General features: G+C 40.4%; 2 protein-coding genes across 4 annotated transcripts in view; one reads left to right on the top strand and one right to left on the bottom strand.

The window, feature by feature from the left end:
• Nucleotides 1–3,008: 3,008 nt before the first annotated feature.
• On the bottom strand, nucleotides 3,009–10,531 carry rpl22 (ribosomal protein L22). The gene is made up of 4 exons (XM_066671194.1): nucleotides 10,476–10,531; nucleotides 8,860–8,961; nucleotides 8,157–8,281; nucleotides 3,009–3,399 (listed from the first exon to the last, which is right to left on the bottom strand). The coding sequence occupies exons 1-4, from the start codon at nucleotides 10,527–10,529 to the stop codon at nucleotides 3,255–3,257; spliced, it is 426 nt and encodes a 141-aa protein (XP_066527291.1). The 5' UTR covers nucleotides 10,530–10,531; the 3' UTR covers nucleotides 3,009–3,254.
• rnf207a (ring finger protein 207a) overlaps nucleotides 9,887–22,632 on the top strand; it is a 26,681-nt gene continuing 13,935 nt past the window's right edge. Inside the window, exons 1-6 of one of the 3 annotated variants that reach the window (XM_066671192.1) lie at nucleotides 9,887–9,929; nucleotides 12,657–12,847; nucleotides 20,436–20,562; nucleotides 21,050–21,194; nucleotides 21,843–21,924; nucleotides 22,480–22,555. In XM_066671192.1, the coding sequence (XP_066527289.1) occupies nucleotides 12,657–12,847; nucleotides 20,436–20,562; nucleotides 21,050–21,194; nucleotides 21,843–21,924; nucleotides 22,480–22,555 (621 nt within the window). In that variant the 5' untranslated portion in view covers nucleotides 9,887–9,929. Of the gene's footprint in view, nucleotides 9,930–10,040; nucleotides 10,197–11,162; nucleotides 12,032–12,656; nucleotides 12,848–20,435; nucleotides 20,563–21,049; nucleotides 21,195–21,842; nucleotides 21,925–22,479; nucleotides 22,556–22,632 lie in introns of those variants that run through there. The other 2 variants (XM_066671193.1, XM_066671191.1) reach the window with 2 other exon arrangements.

The following is a 22,632-nucleotide window of genomic DNA, read 5'->3' as shown; positions in this document are numbered from 1 at the left end:
TGATTGGGTTTGGGGGGTGGCGGGGGGTGATGCGAGGGGGGCACGACTAGTTAGCAGTGCTTTCCCTTAGTAACCGGTTTAACGCAGAAGCAGCGCGGACTCACGCACGCGCGCGCGCGACCGCACCGGGCTCGTGCATGCTGGAGCTTAACGTGGAGCAACATCTCTGAGAGAGCGGGGTGGGGGGGTGAGAGAGAGAGAGAGAGAGACATACACAGCATGTCTTTGTTTGTATCACATGCACGCGACTTCTTCTGCACGACACAGTTTACAGGTGTCAATGGAGCGCGAGAACGCTCGTGTTTGAACCATCGTGCTCGTGCCTGGAAATGGGACGGAGCAACGCGTCCGGCTTCGGTGCAACAGATGCAGACCGCGGCCGATTAAAGAGACGGGAACGCGGGCAGACTGGCTCGTGCGTTCGGGACCAGTCACGAACGCCGTTGTCAAGGTTACGGCAGCGGCGCAGCCCGGAAACAAAGAGAATATATGAGAGAGAGAATACAGATACACATAGAGAAACACGACGAGAGAAGAGAGAGAGAGAGAGAGAGAGAGAATGAAACAGAGACAAGGAAAGCGGGAAATAAATAGAATCAAAGTGGATGAGAGAAGAAGAGCAGGACAAAAAGAAGGGAAGTGAGTGAAAGACAAGCAGTGAGGACGAGAGAGAAAATGAAAGTGGATGAGGGGAGATAGATAGAGTGGATGAGAGACAAGGAAAGTCAATCACAAATTAAGGGAGAGGGGAAAATGAGTGAGAGACATGAGCAGAGAGGAAAAGACAAGTTTGTGAAAGTTGGTAAGAGTTAAAGAAGTGGGAGATAGGAGGAAAGTGACTGAGATGAGGGATGTGAGGAAAAGAAAAGAGATAAAGTGAGCGAGAGCCAAGGAAATCGAAGGGGGCAAGAAAAAGGTGAGAAGGGCACAAGGAAATAAATCAAGATAGCCACAAAAATAAAAAAAATCAGAGAGAAGAGAGGAAAAAGTTGAAAATAAGGGGATGGGAAAAAACAAAAGAAAAATATTAAGGAATCGGAACAGAAAGAAATGAAGAGGAAGAAAAGAGAGGGGTAAAGAGAAAAGGCAGCTCAATAAGACGAAAGGGAACAGAAAAAGGAGAGTAGAATGGTCGTGAGATATGGAAAATAAAGATAAAGGAATGAAGAGAAGAAATGTCACAGATGAGGAGTAATTAAGGGCCTGGTAGATCACAACTCCCTCTTTCTCCTCAAGGAGTGAATTTGAGTTGTGGATCATTCTCTGCATTGCACTGACCCTAAAGCGGTGGTGGTGTTAGTGTGTGTTGCACTAGTATCAGTGGATCAGACACAGCAGTGTTGCTGGAGTTTTTAAAGTTTCCACTCACTGTCCACTGCAAGACACACCAACCTTGTAGAAGGTAAAGTCAGAGACAGTTCTGATCTGTGGTTGCATGGTATAGTAACAGGCCACTATTTACATTACTTTCATTGTCATTTACTTTGTCGTCCTAACACGGGTGACTGCACAGTAACCAGTGGCCCACTGATTAACCCTCTTCATCTGTTGTATACCAATAGACACACTCATAGGTTTCACTCTATACTGTGGCTATAGATCCACCCACATCAATATCAGCCTCAATTCACAGACTTCACCTTCTGTTTAAACCACACTCATATTTCACTTTACACACTGCAGCTATAGATATGTTTTTAAAGACAGCAAACAGCATCATGTAATTAATAAAAGTTGAAAAAACTATTGTACAAACTGGACCTTCCTCTTTATGATGCACCAAATGTTCTCCATAGGTGAAAGATCTGGACTGCAGGCTGCCATTTCAGTACCCGGATCCTTCTCCTACGTAGCCATGATGTTGTGATTGCTGCAGAATGTGGTCTGGCATTATCTTGTTGAGAAATGCAGGGACTTCCCTGAAAGAGATGACGTCTAGATGGGAGCATATGTTGTTCTAGAACCTGAACAAATGAAATCAAATCAAATTTATTTATATAGCGCTTTTCACAACTGATGTTGTCACAAAGCAGCTTCACAGAATTCCAGTAAGACAAAGATTTGACATGAAATGTAAAAACAAATGTAAAACCCTCAAGTGAGCAAGTCAGAACATAGTTCTCTGCATTAATGGTGCCTTTCCACACATGCAAGCTGCCCATGCAACCCCATACCATCAGTGATGCAGGCTTCTGAACGGAGCGTTGATAACAACTTGGGTTATCCTTGTCCTCTCTGGTCCGGATGACATGGCGTCCCAGTGTTCCATAAAGAACTTCAAATCGTGACTCATCTGACCACAGAACAGTCTTCCTTTTTAAAAGACCCCTGGCCCAGTGCAAACATCTGAGCTTGTGGAGCTTGCTTAGAAATGGCTTCCTCTTTGCACTGTAGAGTTTCAGCTGGCAACGGCGGATTGTGTTCATTGACAATGCTTTCTGGAAGTATTCCTGAGCCCATTCTCTTATTTCCTTGACAGTGGCATTCCTGTTTGAGGTGCAGTGACATTTAAGGGCCCGGAGATCACGAGCATCCAGTAGAGTTTTACGGCCTTGACCCTTACACACAGCAATTGTTCCAGATTCTCTGAATCTTTTGATGATGTTATGCACGGTTGATGATGATAACTTAAAAGTCTTTGCTATTTTATGCTGGGTAACACCATTCTGGTATTGCTGCACTATCTTTCTGCGCAACAATGATGGAATTGGTGATCCTCTTACCATCTTGGCTTCAGAGAGACACTGACACTCTGAGAAGCTCTTTTTATACCCAATCATGTTGTCAATTGACCTAATTAGTGTTAATTGGTCTTCCAGCAGTTCGTTATATGCTCAATTTCCTTTTTCCAGCCGCTACTTGTCCCAACTTTTTGGGGATTTGTTGACACTGTGAAATTTTGAATCAACATATTTTTCCTTTAAAATGTTACTTTTACTCAGATTAAACTTTTGATCTGTCATCTATGTTCTATTACGAATAAAATATTGACATTTGCCATCTCCACATCATTGCATTCAGTTTTTATTCACAATTTGTTTAGTGTCCCAACTTTTTTGGAATCTGGTTTGTAATTGACTACAAAATGTTAAAAATAAAAACATCAAATACAATCCTTTTGATTCCAAAAGGCAGATAGTGTCATAATAAAACAATAATAGTAACTGTTATGTTTATATTCAAATCAAAATGAGAAACAGCCATGGTTTCTTTTGAAAATTTTATTGAATTTCCAAAAGATTGGCAGCGCAGGTTTAATCGTCGTCCTCTTCCTCTTCTTCATCCTGGTTGATCTGGAAGTAGCGCAGTTCATAGCTCTCCTTGGTGTTTGCCACCACGCGCAGCCAGTCACGCAGGTTGTTCTTCTTCAGGTACTTTTTGGTGAGATATTTCAGGTACCTAAAAGGAAACAAAAGCACAAATTGACTACAAATATTTTGTGGAATATTTAAATACAAGAGACTCTAAAATGAAAAAGAGGTCCTTGAAAATAGTAACTACACCTGTATGTACCCTGTATATACATAAGGTCTGGGATACAAATGGTTTCTCATAAGTAAATGACTGATATTCAAAGCATATAAATCATCAACTTATAGCTAGTGAATTTTACATACTTTTGAATGAAACAGGCAATAAATAATTACACCAGGAAATTAAAATAAAAACTAGCATTTAATATGCTTCATGAACATATTCGGCTGTGTTTCATCTGCTATTTGACTGCACTGGATAAAGCTTATTAAAAACAAAGTGTTTCCCAATTGTGCTCTGAAGTACCCTTGTTTGTTTTAAGGGTGTGTATATAACAGTCGGCTTTGGAACTGAATGCTTCCTTTGAAACTCGTGTGTGCACCGAACAAGCACCAGGTACATACAAAAACAATAACTGAACGAAGCCCAGCATGGTTCTGACCAGTGTTTCTCAACCTTGGTTGTGCCCTGCCCTTCACTTTTTTAATGTGTTCCCTGCTTTAAAGGCTAAGCACCAGGTATATGAAAGTGTCAAACAAATAAATACAGTGGAATTTGAGTTCCCAACTTAGTTGGTATTAGTTAACGTTAGCTTGACTTGGTAAACTCGGTGGCTCAGATTATACTCGGCTACGTAGCTGCATTACTGAGGTTTATAGTGTCGGATGAATTCGAGTTCGACTTCGATCACATTTACAAGACTAACGGTACCTCTAAATCTGAGTTTAGCTTATTGCTACGCTATTGTCATCAATAATGTTGGTTATTTAGCTAGCTAGGTACTGTCATAACAGTCAGTCATAACGGTGTTTTACCGCCGCGTTGTTCAGCTGTTGTTCACCAGTGACATCACGGTTGCGTTCAAGAATTTCCGTAGCGAGCTCAGGTTTTTCCCATCAATTTAATACAATTGTCAGTTTTAAAGCAAATTAAGCTGCTATTTTCATTTTGATTCATACTCATATGTCAGTAACTAAAATAATGTGAAATATTCATGGAGGTCCATTAAGTGGTGCTTAGCCTTTACTCCCACTGCAACCCTGAAAGACTGGTTAATTAACTGATCAGTTGAATCAGAAATGTTGGTAGAAGGAAAAGCAATAAATGTGCAGGGTTTCGTTTTTTTGTTGAGCTGAGTTTGAAACGGTAGCAACATAGATGTTCTATGTACCAAGGGAAATTAACTACATAGTATTTCCTGATACAAAATACCCAATTCAATTAATCAGATCAACAAGTCCTTCATGAGTTTTGCTAGGGTTGTTGTGAAAATATACACCATTTCTGCAGACTGAATTTTCAGTCAGAATTTCACAAATAATTTCATGTTACATAATAGTTAGTTCAGAAGAACAATTTTAAAGCAAAATAAAGATATACAAAATGCATGTTATTTGAAATAATTCTCATAAATGTTTTATGTTAAATAAGAAGTTGCAGGGGTGCAGCAGGTAGTGTTGCAGTCACACAGCTCCAGGGACCTGGAGGTTGTGGGTTCCGAGTCCTGCTCCGGGTGACTGTCTGTGAGGAGTGTGGTGTGTTCTTCCTGTGTCCACGTGGGTTTCCTCGGGGTGCTCCGGTTTCCTCCCACAGTCCAAAACACACCGTGGTGGATTGGCGGCTCAAAAGTGTCCGAATGTGTGTGTCGCCCTGTGAAGGACTGGCGCCCCCTCCAGGGTGTGTTCTTGCCTTGCACCCAGTGATTCCGGGTAGGCTCCGGATCCACTGCGACCCTAAACTGGATAAGCTAAAAAGAAGTTGCAGCTTTGTATGAATTACAATATTTATAATAAATCCTGTGAAGTTTGGAAGCAAAAGACAAACATGTGTCAAGGCTGAGGGACTTGACTATATCTTCATCTACACATGGGAATACTGCAGAAAATGTTTGGTAACCACTGGGATAGAATATTTAAAGGTCAGGGTAAAGGCAGATAAGTACTTCTGCGCTGACTTGACGCAGAGCCTATGCCGTAGGCTATGCACGAGTCCTACGCCGTTGTGAGCGTTTATGCTTCTGCATTGCTCTACAACTACACTGCCACACCGCTAGGGCTGAATCTCAAACATCTTCCTCTACTCAATGTAGTACACACTGTGGTGGTGTAGTAGTATTACTTTAATAAATAAAGCACTATTAGAGAGTAGGGCACTGTTTTGGACAGAGCATAGTTCACAAGGTGCCAGGAAAGAAACAAATACAAAGCCAGTACGTTTTAACCATGTGGTCCTTGATGAATTTTTATTCATCCCTGCTGCCCACACCATGTCTGAGGAAATATTTTACCATGAATTTGCTTCAGTCTCTGCAGAGTGGAGGAGAGGAGTTCATGTTTCTGTACGTTTTGGTTCAACATAAACAATGTCCGTCCGTCAACTGATAAATCACAGTCATTGTGTTATACATCGATGCAACGCGTAGTTACATTTTTTGGAGAGGTGCGCTTCAGGCAACAGCGTAGGGCTTGTGTCGAGGCTTTGCCTTTGGCGTAGGTTCAACGCAAAGCTATAAATTGGGCCCCCAATTGGTCAGTCACAAGTCAAAAACAGCCAAATATAAACAAACGTACAATCCACTTTATTACTTACGCAGGAAACCACACGACATGAGACAAATTGTATCCAGTGTTGGCAGAAGTTAAAAGCATCCCAGGAAACTGAGTAGTCTCAAACTCAGTATGCATCCATAAACCAGGATTATTTTGATTAAGAATTAAAGATATCAGCACCAGGATAAGTAATGCCTACGCTGGATTCTGCCATGTGCCTGAACTGACCACTGATATAAAAGCATATATGCTAGTGTATGTGGACTGAAGAACCAATAACAACACAGTTCTGCAACCACCACAGAGGACAAAGTGGACTACTTTTTTCCCCAACACTGACTATAACAATGCATGATATGTGGGCACTGTGTGTCTATTCTTTTTTTGTAGTGATGTGAATAGACCACATCCTATAATGAACATAGCTATGGCTGGGCATGAATACTTGAGAGCTGGTCTCTAATAATACAAATAAAGCCACGTATTATTGGTCATTTAGTGCCGTAGAGGCTATTTGCCAACTGAATATTCTGACAGTTCTCTGAATATGCAAGGCTGTCAAGAAGATAGCTCAAAATCCCCCCCCCAAAAAAGGAAACTGTAGAATTTGGTGAATTTGCACTGAGGAGGACTGCCATATCTGCAATGCAGATGCAAAACTGGAAAATGAGACAAGACTATTTTTCTGCCTAGAATTATGCAGGTTTTTAGAGTAAAAACACCTTGAACTAATATATTCCTGCTTGTATCACTCTACACTGTAGTGATCATAACCCTATTCTGAGGTGAAAATGGCATTAAAATGCACTTAAAAAGCCACCAAGGCAGGAATGTGTACAAATGGATACATTTCCCTGTTTTATTGCCATTTGCTGCTTTACCAATCCAATTATTCTATAGCCTGCAGGAAAAACATAAGTGCTCTGCAAAGTAATCAAAGTTGCAGGAATTATGACAAGGTGGGAATAGTTCAGCCTTGTGATACAGAAACTGCAGATTCATTCAGGCAACAGTTATAGCATGAAACTGTAGCTTGTAGGAGCTAGAAATGTTTCTACTGAACAGACAGCAGTTAATCTTACTTGCATCATACATTGCTGCCAATGTCTTGTGAAGTGTAATTTACATTGTGTGGGGTGCTGGTACTGGTGTGAACCAAGTCTTATCTAAAATTCAGGAGTGCAATAATCCGAAAAGAATAAGTATGAATGTAGCACTTATATTTGGTATTCATTTGAACATTATTAATAATAACAGTTTCTCCACTGGCTTGCATTTATACAGTTACGCATTTATTACCAACTAAGCCTGTCATTATTTAGGTGATAGTCTAATACCATTTCAAATGTCATTCATTCATTCATTATCTGTAACCGCTTATCCAGTTCAGGGTCACGGTGGGTCCAGAGCCTACCTGGAATCATTGGGCGCAAGGCGGGAATACACCCTGGAGGGGGCGCCAGTCCTTCACAGGGCAACACAGACACACACATTAACACACTCACACCTACGGACACTTTTGAGTCGCCAATCCACCTACCAACGTGTGTTTTTGGACTGCGGGAGGAAACCGGAGCACCCGGAGGAAACCCACTCGGACACGTGGAGAACACACCAACTCCTCAGAGACAGTCGCCCGGAGCGGGAATTGAACCCACAACCTCCAGGCCCCTGGAGCTGTGTGAATGCGACACTAACCTGCTGCACCACCGTGGCGCCAAATGTCATTCAAGACTATTAAAATAATATTTTAGTCACAACATCAGATGTAAATAAATGTAGTGACTTAGACCTGTAGGGACTGTCTGTGTGTGTATTCGATACACAAAGAGAACATCTGTTTAATGCATGTTTCCCTATTGTGCATGGAAGTCAAATGAAGAGAAACAGGTACCATTTGTGGCCAAAATATTCAAAAAATCTCCTATACCCTGTCAATCACTGAAACAGCACTACCATAAAACCATGTCTGACAAGATACCATGGCAGGGACAAATAACACAAAGCTGTAAGGCAGCATGTTCCACTGAAACAAGTCTAACACTACTACTTAGACAAAGGTCCACATATCGACGTTACAAGACAATCATCTTCACAGAACTGTTTCTGCAAACAAGGAGACTGCAAACTAACCTCTTGGAGAAAGGGACCTCTGACGTTACTGTGATTTTGCTCTTGCTCCTCTCAATGGAGACTACACCACCACCCAGATTCCCAGCTTTACCGTTCACCTTGATGCGCTCTTGCAGGAACTGCTCCTATAGAAAAATGACACACACATCAAAAATTTACCATACAAAGTTAGGAAATACTTGCCCAACAAAAGCAGACTGTATATATCACTATGATCACTAAGGATGATAAACTGGATTATGCACTGCCCAATAAAGAGATGTGCTCATTTTTTAGGCCATTATCAAACTAATTCAAAACTTCTTAACTTTTTATATCCCACTGACATGTAAATAGTTTCTGGAGTTCACAGTGCATTTTAATTAAAAGTAATAAAAGAAATAAAAAAAAAGGACAGTAATCGTACTGTTTTGAGCTATACTTTTAAACTTAAATGAAGGCTTCAAAGTTTGGATAGCACATAATTTCTGTGATTAATTACACTGCCTTTACATGTAAACTGTGTCATATTAATGTCTGCTTATGATAGAACAAGCCCATTTGTACTGGTCAATATTGTTCATTATTAACAGTAAATTTACAGACATTCAAAAGCATTCAAAACAGATTAAACTAAAAATGTACTTTCCTCAAAAACTACATATTTAAATAACAACTGAATGAGAAATCATGAGACAGTGGGCTGATCACTGGACATACTTACAAAGTTTGCAGCATCCATGATGCCATCCTCAACAGGGTGGGTGCAGTCCAGTGTGAATTTCAGGACCTGCTTCTTTTTGCCACCCTTTACGACTGGCTTCTTCTGCAATTACAAACAAATGCATACACATCGTATCCTTGGTATCTGTTACCAGATCATTATCAGGATTTAAACATTTTTAATACACAAGACAAATTCTTCAATGCACAGGGCAGAGTTAAACATTCTTTCCGGTGGTTTAAGAGATTTGGCATCTCATCTTGTCTAGAAAAATGCAGAGGACAGTGTTCACGGCAGCAAAACCACAATGAAAACAGACCACAAAACAAGCAGCATGCAAATGATTATGCAAGCTATAGGTTTGTTGCAGGTACTAAAAGATTCAGTCCCATTCCATAAGAAGTCAACAATCTTTTTCTACTCAACAAACTGGCCCAGGAGGCTAAAAACTCGGGAATAACTACACAACACTCGATTATCCTTTTTTCATTTAGAAAACAGATTGCTGTTACCCACGTTACTAAACTGAATATTATTCATGTTAGTGTTAATTAATTTATATGACCCATTAAGACAAAGCAGTCCAACTTTAATTATGACCAGTCCAAAACCTTATTATATATATTATGACATAAGAAAAGCTGACACCAAATTTAACACCAAGTCTCCTTTGTCTTCTTGGTTATTAAACAGGCCTGGGAATTAATAGGTCATTGCAATTTGCATCTCCATCACAATATTGCTGTTCCCCAAATGTTTCAAAGTCTTGTCTGAATCACAGCAGCTGAAGATTGTAACCTTTAATGCTCTTATGTCAAGTAACCAGATCATACCAAGCTTTGGCATTATGTTATGAAATGGTGTGGAACAAAAGTGAAATTGCATTTTAACATCAGGAACATTACAACTAGCCACTATGACCAACATTTTTGACACTAGAAATGGGTACTCGGGTACGGAACAGACACCTATTAAAATTTCTACAACAAAATCAGTCACACCTGATCCCAACTAAGGGACTGATGCAGATCAGAGTTGTTTAATAAGTGCTGGAAAGAGCTCAAGAGAAGGTATGGTAGGTCCCAGGAGCAGGGTTTGTAACCACTGCTTTACACATTTTACCCTTCTCTATAAAATCACATTTGATTCCAGACCAGAACCTTCTTTAGTAGCAACTGAGTTACTATGCTGGATGAGGGAAAATTATAGATGTGTACACATAGTGGAGGCAAAGTAGAAAGGAGGCAGCTCTTCCTTGAACTCTCCTTAACTCCCCAGTTCCCGTATGGTTTTCACTGTAAAGGGCCAGTGTTTATCCTGTGTTTTGAACATTAAAGGTGAGCTATGTGTGTGTGTGAGAGGGAGCAGTTTCAGCTCTGGGCACAAGTGTGTTAGCTCTGCTGCTAAACTCGCTGCTCCTGGCCTACAGCGTGGTTTTACCCTCCAGACTAGCTCATAAACAAACGCTAATAAAACCGCCCCTACAGCGGAAAAAACACTTCTGAGCGGCTACGAAGGGGACAGAAGGGTTCACGCTCAATACCCATCGTTTTCAGACACTAACGCAGAACGAGAAGGGACTTTTTCGGCGGTTTGTTAAATGTGTTGCTACTTACAAGTGGAGCCATGGCGGGCAGAACAAGCAGAAAGGGAGATGAGCGGGTGCGCATGCGCTTTGAGCCCGACCCAGGAAATTGAGCCCAGAGCTTCTCGAGCAAGCGATTCAATCGGTACTCTCAAGTGAAAGGGGTTCTCCACGAACCAACGAGGACGTGGCTCGATTATTTTGAACCGTTTGGCCCGTTTCCACCAACATAATTTGGTTCCCATACCAGAAAAATCTGGTCCCATATAGAACCAATGGTAGCTTCTTAGAAAATGCTTGTGGCCCTTTTGAGCTAAAGTTGAACCAGAGTTCTTGGTTGGGAATCTCCACCCCCCCCCCCCTGCATTATAGCAAGAACTAGCCGTTCTTAAATGTGTTACAGTAGCTCAAATATTATGTATGAGCAGTACTTAAAATTCCCGTCTTCATTAGTGTGGTTTCCAGAGCCTGCTGTTCCTGTTAGTGTTTTTAGGCCTCACCAAATATATATTAGGATTGGGGTACTGTACTGTAACTTGTTACCAGCAACCAAATATAAGTAGAGTCAAGTAGTATAAGTAACATGTAGTGGAAAAGCACAATTTTGTGTCTTGCCTAGTGCCCCTACCTTGGCTGGGAGATGGGAATTGCTCTGTTGGTAAATAAATAGTGGCTGTTTCTAAAGAATCTCTGCTGAGAGTATTCTGAGGGAGAAAGGTGCCAAGTCATTTCTAAATTAAATGTTTGTATAAAATTCTGACTTTTATTTGGCCCGATGTTTCAAAATGTTGTATTTATTCTGGCTAGAGAATGTTGGAATATCCCTGTTTTGCAAGGCCTAATGAGGAAGGTCCTTTAAACCCCCCAGGAGAGTCCCAGAAATGAAATATTGATGCTGTTTATTTGTTGCACATGTTGTGTAGTCTAGTTTTAATAGTGTGTGTATGGGGTGTTATTTTGTGCAAAGGGATGGTGGCAGTGTGGTTGTGAGGAATGTTCACTATCCTGTGAAGCTGTGTATATATAATCATCTCTTCTTACAAAACAGCTGCGTTTAGTGCTTTGTGCTCTATACAATGTGAGAGAACAGTGATACTCTGAACAAAGAGAGATTTAGGTGTAAAATTAATTTAGCACCTGCCAGTGGAAGCCATAGTATCTGGTTTCTCGTATAGTCATGTAGGTTAGCTTTGATTCTAACACCCCACCCTCTCACCCAAGCCCCCATTCTCTCCTCACAGCTCTTCTCTCTTTAACCCTCACACAAAGGCTAGGGTTCTAGATGATTGCTGCTTGGTGTCAGGCTTCCTCTGAAAGCTCCAGCATTGCTGTCATTCCTTTAGTAGATAGTGGACATTGGTAAAGGCAGTGTTGAGGAGAAACTAGCTGCATATTCTGGACTCTGCTGACTGCACTAGATGGACCTGGATGGAAATGAGATTTAACTCGCACTCACTTGGTCAGTAGCATTGTCAGCCCACTCACGGAAAACCCAGAAAGAAACAGGCTAGTGAAAGAGTATGGAATTATCAAATATTTCCAGAACAAAGCAGTCAGATTTGGATATATCATACTAAAGTTGATAAGGTAAGTGATGTGGCACTTAAAAATAACAAAGCTTGTTGGGAAATAACTGTTATGATGGTTAAGACATTAATACATGATAGCTTTTAATATAGCACATTTGTGTCCATTTAATCCAATTATATTTCTTTAGTATGCAACCAAGTCACATACTAAAATGCAATGACAAATATATGAAATGTGAATACGATTTCAAATGCATTTTACAACAGTTTCTTACTCATAACACTGTATAATATTTCATTACAAAGTATTTTACCTTTTATTCCATTCATAAAAGCATTGGTTTTAAACAAATTATTTTTTTTGTATATTACTGTCTGTCTTACAGAACCTTCCATGTAAATGACACCTTCCACACACACTGCTTTAACCCCCACGCGGTATATAGTTAATTATGAGCACTAATGTTTTTAATTTTGTAAAGAGGCGCTTTTGTAAGGAACTGCCCATTAACTCCTTACCTAAGTGTATTTTGCATCAGTGTTTTGTTCTTTTCTAGGCACAAAGAAATGTCCAGAGTTTTCCAGATAACTATATGTTACAGATGAAGCAGGTTCACTGTAGTATTCCTTTAAATAAACTGTGCCCTGGGATTATTCTAAATTTCCTCCTGACCTCTCTGTAGATGGCAGGTTTATCCCTCTCTCCTCTGGAGGAGCTGTGGGCACCAGACTGTGCCAGCCTTCATCCCTTGGTGTGCCACCTGTGCCAGGGACAGTATCGCCAGCCGTGTCTTCTGGACTGTTACCACATCTTCTGTGCCAGCTGTCTGCATGGCAGGGCCAGTGAGAACCGCCTCATCTGCCCCCTCTGTGGGTGAGTAACAACATCACAATGGGAGACTAAGCAATGATTTAGCTGCTGAATTGATTTCTGTTGTGCCTGTGGACTGTGAGAAGTGATGGTTAATTGAAGCTCTGTGTAATGAGTTGTATGTGCAGTACTGGTCAAAGCTAGAAATACATCATATCAATGTGCAGGTTTTTTTTTTTTTTTTCTTATATTATTTTTCAGTAGTGAAAATTTAGTATGACAATGTTTGCAAACAACAAAATGTTTTTAAATGGTGGTGTTTGTTTACAAATAATTAATATTTGAATTAATTAAATTGTCTTTGGAAATTAGAAATATTATAAATATTTCATAAATGTTGTTAGAACATGGGGTGGCACAGTGGTGCAGCAGGTAGTGTTGCAGTCACACAGCTCCAGGGACCTGGAGGTTGTGGGTTCGATTCCTGCTCCGGGTGACTGTCTGTGAGGAGTGTGGTGTGTTCTCCCTGTGTCTGCGTGGATTTCCTCCAGGTGCTCCGGTTTCCTCCCACAGTCCAAAAACACACGTTGGTAGGTGGATTGGCGACTCAAAAAGTGTCAGTGAATGTGTGTGTGTGTGTGTGTGTGTGTGTGTGTGTGTGTGTCTGTGTTGCCCTGTGAAGGACTGGCGCCCCCTCCAGGGTGTATTCCCGCCTTCCGCCCAATGATTCCAGGTAGGCTCTGGATCCACCTGAACTGGATAAATGCTTACAGATAATGAATGAATGAATGTTAGAATTTTAAGGGCCTCATTCTTTATTCTGGATGCGTAAAATTATCATTATTATTATTATTATAACTGGGGTGCATGGTGATGCTGCAGTTGGCCACACAGCTCCAGGGTCCTGGGATCTTGGGTTCAATACTCACCTGTGTGTGAGGAGAGTTGTGTGTTCTCACTGTGTCTAAATGGGATTGTGCAATGCACCCAACTTCTGATGTGGGAAAAATATCCCTTCAGATTCCTTTGAAAAAAATGAAAGCAAGTGTCTTAAAAATAATGTTACACGATTACAAAGTACTTTCTGACACATTTAATTTTGATATTATATTTATTCATTTGACCGTCTGTGTTAACTTTGTTAAATGAGTTCTCTTTTCCCCAACACTGAATAACAAATTATTTAAATAAATAAATAAAGGCGTTTACACATTACAGTATCTGCAAAAAAATGTATTATTATTATTATTATTATTATTATTATTATTATTATTATTATTAGGCACAGGTTTCAAAGCTTATAATGATTGTTTATTTAAAGTGCTCGAGTTTTGTGGTTTCTACTTGTATGCTAATGTCAAACTGATCCGAAATATTCTACTCCCATGAAACACACCGCTGTTGCTCTCTGCTTTGACAGTGTAATCATAGTCTTGCTGCAGGCTAACAGATGGGCTCACCTAAGCTCTAATTACCACAAAACAGAATGTAACAGCAGCATGTGTGTAGAGGAAAATGTGCAATTTCTTTGCATGCACTGCCTGTTTCACATAGCACTCGAGATATATACTCACTCTATAACATATACTTATAGGTTTTGGTAAATGTGCTCTCGTCATGAAATTAATATCTGTAATACAGTCCATAAACATGTTGGGTACAAGTAGAAACATCTTACGCTAGTGATGTTGTCCTGCCCTGGTATGAAAACAGCACCTAGGAAACGTGTATCATGAGCACTGATGGACTCCACTTTGCCAAATGTAACGTAATACGGTTGTAAACATGTTCCTTGCCCAATGTTTGTGGAATGTGATGCAAGCATCTATTTGAAATTAGTATATACACCAATCAGCCATAACATTTAAAATGACCATTTACACAGGTGCGCATTGGTTCATTTGTGGCTCTGCATACACTGCTAGCCCCCTTTCACCCTGTTCTTCAATGGAGAGGACAATAACAAGGCTGGTATTATTTGAGTGGTAGACTATTTTCACCGCTGCTGTGACACTGATGTGATGGTGGTGTTAGTGTGTGTTGCTTTGGTATGAGTGCATCAGACACAGCAGTGCTGCTGGAGATTTTAAACACTATGCATTTAGACAACTACCCTGTTGGTCACTGGATGCCGTTGGCTGGGTATTTTGGTCAGTGGACCATTATCCAGCCAGCAATGACACTGATGGGCACTGCTTTCTCTCTGATCCATTTGTAAATGTTATCATTAAACTGATTTTTAATTCCAGTTTATTTGGAAATGAAGGTTGGTAAATGTCTTCATATAAATACAGCCAAGCCATCTTTTTTTGTGTGTACTTTGGGTTAAAACACAAAAGCCTGATATAATTAAGTGAACACAAAGCGCAGCTTTACATTGGACTGGGGAAGATGAGGGAATGGAAATTTTGGCAGATGCTCTCAATCCGAAGCAGCTTCCGTGGAAAGAAGCCAAGCTCGATTGGTTCCATTTGTGTGTTCACTCACCAAGGCTGGTCGCAGCTGGGCTTTACTGATGCTGTGTCTAGTAGGATTAATGCAGGGATCCAACTTTGCCAGCCTTAAGATTCACACATTCTTGACTTCAGTGTATCTGACAGCTTTGTAACTTTTAAAGGGCCCATATTTTACATTTCATATATTTAATTTTTCTCCAATATTAGCCTTAATTCAAAGCCATTTTCCACATTTAATTGAAAATTAACAGGTTTTTCAACCTGGAGTTGCATTTAAGACTGAGATGCACTCATATGCAAATTATTTCTGTTCTAATTGACTGCTCCTTAAAAAAAGGCCTTGTATTTTGTCTTTATCCATACGTTTTTCACTGCATTGTAAAACAGGAAATCTAAAGTGTTGTGAGATGTTATAGGAATGTTCATCTGTGACATCAAAACCCTGATCACGGAAAATCACATTTTTTCAGTTTCACTATATGTACAACTTTAAAGGGACTACATCTTAAGTTTGCTTCTATTTGTTTGTTCTATTTTGCTCCCTGAGAACCACTTTTTATATTATTATTATTATTATATTATTTATATATATATATATATATTATTCAGTAAATATAGTCCCAGTTTATTTTTCATTCATTCATTCATTATCTGTAAGCGCTTATCCAATTCAGGGTCGCAGTGGGTCCAGAGCTTACCTGGAATCATTGGGCGCAAGGCGGGAATACACCTTCACAGGGCAACACAGACATACACACACATTCACTCACACGGACACTTTTGAGTCTCCAAACCACCTACCAACGTGTGTTTTTGGACTGTGGGAGGAAACCGGAGCACCCGGAGGAAACCCACGCAGACACAAGGAGAACTCAACTCCTCACAGACAGTCACCTGGAGCGGGAATAGTCACACTCCGGAGCTGTGTGATTGTGACACTACCTGCTGCGCCACCGTGCCACCTCAGTTTATTTTTACTAGACAATATTCTTCTGACACCCTGTGAAGGACTGGCGCCCCCTCCAGGGTGTGTTCCCACCTTGCACCCAATGATTCCAGGTAGGCTCCGGACCCCCCGTGGCCCTGAACTGGATAAGCGCTTACAAATAATGAATGAATGTACTGTATGACTTTTATAATGATGTTTGTTGCACTGGTTTTAATGACATAACAAAAACAACTCCATGTGTATTTTTACACCTTACCTTTCATTTGTGAATCATAAACATTAAGTTTTTACAAGCTACATCAAACTTTGCTTTGAAAAAAGCAGCAAAGACATCGTTTACCATAATATGGGCCATTTAGCTGTAATCTTTTCGAGGTAAATCAAACAGAAAACAAAAACGGACACTGCGTGGTTCCTTTGATCTGGTTTCTGAGATGCTGACTCTTGTTTAATGTGGTCAGAATGAAACACTCTCATGCTACTTTTGTTTTTATCAGTGAGGTCCCAGAGCCATAACAGGGCATGCTGGGTAAAAAGCTGGAAGTGCCCTGGCCTGAGCTGTGGGAACAGCTGCAGCATCATCTGCCCGGCTCCAGTTTTAGCCTCGTGGCAGAACAGCGGGCATGGCGGGCACTCCGATAAGATCACAATACAACACATCAGAACAGAAGCATCTTGGCGAGGGCTCACTGGGCTGCATTGATCCAGAAGCTCAAGGCAATTAAAAGGGCCTTGATTCTGATCCATTTCTTCTCCAGTTCAGATGGCACGTGGTGGCCTAGTGTAGGTCATTTAAGGCAGTGTTAAGGACATGGGCTTTTTGACTGATGATAGATATGGATTGTTCTGGTCTGGACATGTTTTGGTTTGTTAAAATATGATTAAACCAAAACATGCCCCGACTAGAACCACTTGGCAATTTGGATTTTTAACTTGGATCAACAACTTACATTAAGAAGTCAGTTTTATCCAATAATTAATTTTACAGGTTTCTCATTTATCCCAAGAGTGATTAATAATCTCAATAAGCAAACACTGTATTTGTATGGGACATTATTATTATTAATCTATCACTGGTGCTGCAAGAAATATAAAGTTAATTTATATTTTCAATATCTCTGTTTATGAATCACAGTTTAGCAGCTTTGTGGAGTCCCTCAAGATTACAATGGACCCTCTGATGGACCCAGAGATTCCCCATCCACTGTATATTATCAGTGGAATGGATTTTCTTTTATTTTTAACAAACATGTATTGGGGTAATTTAGTTGTATTTTTGATGTTGAAGTCATGTAGGACTGCCCATCTTTGTGCCTCTAACCTCGCTCCTTTTATAGATAGTTATACTGTTTATAGATAAATAGCCCCATATCATGACACATCCACCACCATACTTCACAGGTTATTGGGATCTTTCTAATTATTACTATTCAAATTGTTCCCAAAGAGATGCGTTTTTGTTTGGACTGAGCTCTGAGTTTATTTAAATATTTCTAAAGTTAAGACAAGTGTGGGGTTTAAGGTGTAGAAAAGGAAGTTAAGCAAGAAGTCAGTTGTTTCTCAGGAAGTAATATTATTCCAATTCAATTTTCATACACATGATATATAGGTGGAGGTGGATCAAGTGTGAAATTTAGTTCTGCCCCAAATCAGCCTTGGGGCAGCTGGTGGTATCATAGACTCATGGTGCTATATTTATCTATTGTTGTCCAGTGGAAGTTGGATCATGCATTCAGCCTTGTCCATGGTCCAGCTGCCGCTAGCAGTGTTTATGTATGGCTAAAAGCATTCTTTAAGTGCCAGATTAATCTAAAAGGGCAAACAACAGGTTTAACAACAGTAATAGGCTTCCCTTAGGATTTCAGCTGTGCCCCTTTTTGTTCAGTCTTGTTTTTTATAGTCAAGGCAAATAACTAATTAGAACATAGGGGCTATTTTTCTTGTGTGAGGTCACAAACAATTTACAATATAATTACAGAACCCAACAGAGTTCCTCATGGAACTGACTTCTAACTCACTCACATATGTACTCACTCACTCCTTTTTAGGTACATGCTCCAGAAGGGGGTGCTGTTCAGTGTTTTTCATCAAAGACACTGTTCTTGTCATTACTTTAAATCAAATAATAAAGTTTATTTGTAAATATCATTTACAAGCAGCTGACCAACTGTATTTTGCCGAGTGGGCATTGCTTTGCGGAGTGACCAAAGGCATGGGATCACGGATACATGATAGGGTGAGCAGTTTGGAGTAGAGCCACTGCACTTGCAAACTAAGAGGAGCCAGTTGAGGTGGTTCAGGCAGTGATGACCTGTGGTGGGAGGGAGTCTCCAAACTAGGCACAGAACCCACTGGAGGGATTATATCTCCCAGCTGGTCTGAGTACACCTGAGGATCCCCCAGGAAGAGCTGGAGGATGTGACTGGGGACAAAAACATTGGAACCCTGTTGCCAGGTTGACCATGAATCTGGACTTATTTTAATATGAACTGAAACTCAGGAAGAGTTACTGGGAAAATAACATTCGCATCACTATGGTGATGTGGTTTGTATTTGTAGTTTGGGGGAAATAATTTTCTAAACAAACCAGTTCTGTTATTGTGGTTGGTGCACCCTAGTGGGTAACACTTCTGCTTTCTACACAAAACTAGGGATTGATTCCTGGTTCAGGCAAGGATCCTATGCTGCACCAATCAGAGGCCTTGGATAGGATTCCTAACACTTATTTTAGTTCTGTAATGTGTTTACGTTGTAAGTTGCTGGGGATAAGAGCAGGTGGCAAATGCCATAAATGTAGTAATAGTAATAATAATAATAATACATTTTATTTATAGAGCACGTTTCATGTTCAAAACATCTCAAAGTACTTTACTGTCGAGGAAATAAAAGCAAGACACAGCACAAACAGAAGTGTAAAACTGAAATCATTAAAAAATATTAATAACAATGTATATAAATTGAAATAAAATGAGAAGTAAATAAAATAATTGACTGTATTTTTATGTAAAATTTATTAAGAAATATTTAAAATACAGCCCTTGTTTCTGATGGTTCCACGTTGGCAAACTAAATATATTAGAAAAACAATTCTGGCAACCCCCCCACCATCTTGTTGTTATTCCCTAAAAAGTATGCATTTTTTTATACATTTACATTGTATTAGGTACTAATCCAGTGGGTTTGGTACCGAAGCAGAAAAAGCATGTCCCCCAAAAAGGAACAAAAGGTGTAAAATGTTTGGGGGATATAAAGGCTGCATAGATCGCCCTCTCTTGGATGAAGCTGCTGCCGACACATCAGTTTGTCAGTGCTCCTGCTTTGTATTTACACACACTGTCCATTAGGTCAGACCTAATATATAGGTGTATTTTGGAAGTTTACAATTACTGACTGTGCCCCATCTATTGGCCAGTAGTCAACAATCACACTCCCATGATACTACCGTGTTTCCCCGAAAGTAAGACAGTGTCTTACATTCTTTTTACCCCCGAAAGTCCCACTATGTCTTACTTTCGGGGTATGTCTTATATTGGTAAAAAATGTCGATTTTTGTTTTAAACATTAAATTAACATTTATTAACAACCTGAACAGTATGGTATTCACCATAAAAACAGTTTTATAAAAGCAAGTGCCAAGAATGTCTTGTTACAACCGTATCATGACGGTATTTCCATGTATAACATGTAAAACAATGAAAAACGGTAAGAACGAACAGTTTGAATATGTTATACTGGAAGATAAAACAGATTTATTCCATGACAACCATGGCCATGCCAATCAGAGCGGCCACCAGCGGCTGCACGTGAGGGCACTGAGGCTGCGTGTTGGACCACGGACAACATTACTGCTGCTCCCGCGGCCTCCACATCCCTCCGCTCATTCCGCTCCAGATCCGTCCGCATCCCGCAGTTAATGCAGCAAAAGGTACCGGTACTATGGCTTATATTTTTCCAACGTACAGTTTACTATGTCTTACTTTCGGGGTACGTCTTACATTAGCCGACCCCCCTAAAACCCACACTGCGTCTTACTATCGGGGAAACACGGCAACATGTCATAGTCACTGCTACACTAAGAATGGTCCATCACCCAAGTAATAATTGTTGTATTTATGGCTGAACAAAGTAGATAAACTGTACTACAACAATACCTCTAAACCTACAGAGTGCACCTATAAGGTAATCTGCCTGTGTAGCCACAATTAATTTGGTGTGTGTGTGTGTGTGTGTGTGTGTGTGTGGTCAGATATCCCTCGCTTGTGAAGGGGACAAATTGCCTCCCGCCTGAAGATTGTTTACTGAAGTTCCTGGTGGAGAACTCCACTGACAGCGTGGTGCAGTGTGCTAACTGTGATTTGGAATGTGATACAAAGGTATATATCACACAAATCCATTTACAGCACATATAATTAAATTAAATAATGATATCTCACAAAAGCCCATTTATAACCAGGGTATAGTACAAGTGGCAAAAAGGAACAGTGCCATAGAAAACCAATAGGGATAAGGACCTCAGACATTAAAGTAACAGTAGGTAGTATTTTTACCTTAAAATTACAGCTTTAAAATCATTTTGATGCTTCACTGACCTGAAATTGGGAGAATAAAGTCTCAGTTGTTGTAACCCCAGGCTCAGAACTGTAGAAACTGCACTGTGTAACTATGGGAGCAGGGTAGGAAACGGCTTACAGGACCCTAGGACCCTGGAGCTACATGTTAACAACACTTAATCTGGCACCTACCTCATGCCCCATGTTGCTTGTTGTTTACATCATATTTTCTATTATGGTGCTGAAATTTTGTCACTCATTTTCCACTGAAATGTTAACTAGTTTTCCTTGTGTTTGTGTGTTTGTGCAGGATGCTAGGGGAATGTTTTACTGTAACACCTGCAGCCAACCCCTGTGTGGACCCTGCAAAGAAATAACACATAAGGCTCGAATGTTCTCCGGACATGAAATCGTCACGCTGTCCAAACGTGCCAAAGAGGCCCACAGAAAGTGCCGTCAGTGGCTTTTTATATGAATTTATTTGAAATTATTTTACACACACATTACAGCAAACATTTTTTTGTGGATATCTTACATATTAGATGTGTTTTTTTTCATACATCTGAGCCCAGGAAACCTTTCTCATCCAAGTCACTTCATTGTTCTAGTTAACCATGAAGGAGTTGTTGAGATGCATCATTAGAGTGGAGTTTCTTGGTCTTTTAAGGCTCTCTCTCTTCAAATCAGGAGCTGGGATCCAGGTTCCAGACTGGGGTCAGGGTAGATTATCCCAGTCTGGAACCTGGATCCAAGGCCCTGATTTGAAGAACTCTGATCTAGGGACTGTTGTGCATCACAGTATTTCGTTTTGACTGATGTGCCCCCAGGATGGCATGTTAGCACTGCAGGTAGTGTGACTGCCCTACAGCTCCAGGGCCCTGGGTTTCTGGGTTCAGGGCTTTGTCTATGTCTGCATGGGTTTCCTCCCACCATCAAAAAACACATGTAGGTTGGGGGATTTCCAGTGTGAAATAGTCCACAGTCGTATGTGACTGGGTGACTGGTAGGTCACAGACCCAACGCAACCCTGAACAGGATGAAGAAGCTTTTGGAATGAATTAATAAATGAATAATAATTTCTTGATGTCTCTTTTTTACTCTAGCTCTTCATGATGAGCTTTACATCATGTTCTCAACAGAGAAGAAGTCCATGCTGTGCATCAAGTGCTTTAGAGACATGCAAGTGTAAGACAGCAAAAAAACTAAAATCATTGTGATGCTTCACTGACCTGTAATCAAGACCCAGCACGGCAGAAAGTGTACTGTGTAACTTTCGGAGTAGGGTATGATCTAACCCCCCACCCCCAGGCCCCCTCCCATTGATATACAGTAGCTACAGTGCTGTGAAAACAAATGACACTAGAGGGAGTCTCAGGACTAAACAACCCAAATCTTACCTATTGTTCCTGATCTCGCTACGTGTTACCTCCACCAAACCTGACAATGCATATTTGCACATAGCTATGTCATACACAGTATACGGTGCCTGAAATTCAGTTCTGTACACAACTGTACATATCACACAGTAATATACTGTAGGTATCAGTCTGTTTTATGCAGCTCATACTTAAAAGGCCATGCAAATGTCACATATTTGGCTCCATTCACATGGATCTTATATCTATTTTTTAAATAGCTTTGTTATTTATTTAATATATTTTCTTGAATATTGTATTTAGTGTGTGTACTTACTCAGATCTTGGTGAAATAAGATGCTTCTACACTTGTTCTCTGACGCAGAGAAAGCCGAATGCACTGCATTGACCTGGAGACGGCATATGCACAGGGCTGTGAGATACTGGACCACGGAGTACTGGTAAGAACCTTACGTTTAGATTTATAGCATTGGATCGATACCTTCTCAGAGAGAGTTAAATATCACCGATTGAGGCA

This window comes from Hoplias malabaricus, chromosome 5 (assembly GCF_029633855.1).
Source record: "Hoplias malabaricus isolate fHopMal1 chromosome 5, fHopMal1.hap1, whole genome shotgun sequence".
Classification (NCBI taxonomy): Eukaryota; Metazoa; Chordata; class Actinopteri; order Characiformes; family Erythrinidae; genus Hoplias; species Hoplias malabaricus.
Note: the sequence above shows the minus strand (reverse complement) of the source record. Positions and strands in the feature narration are given on the sequence as shown.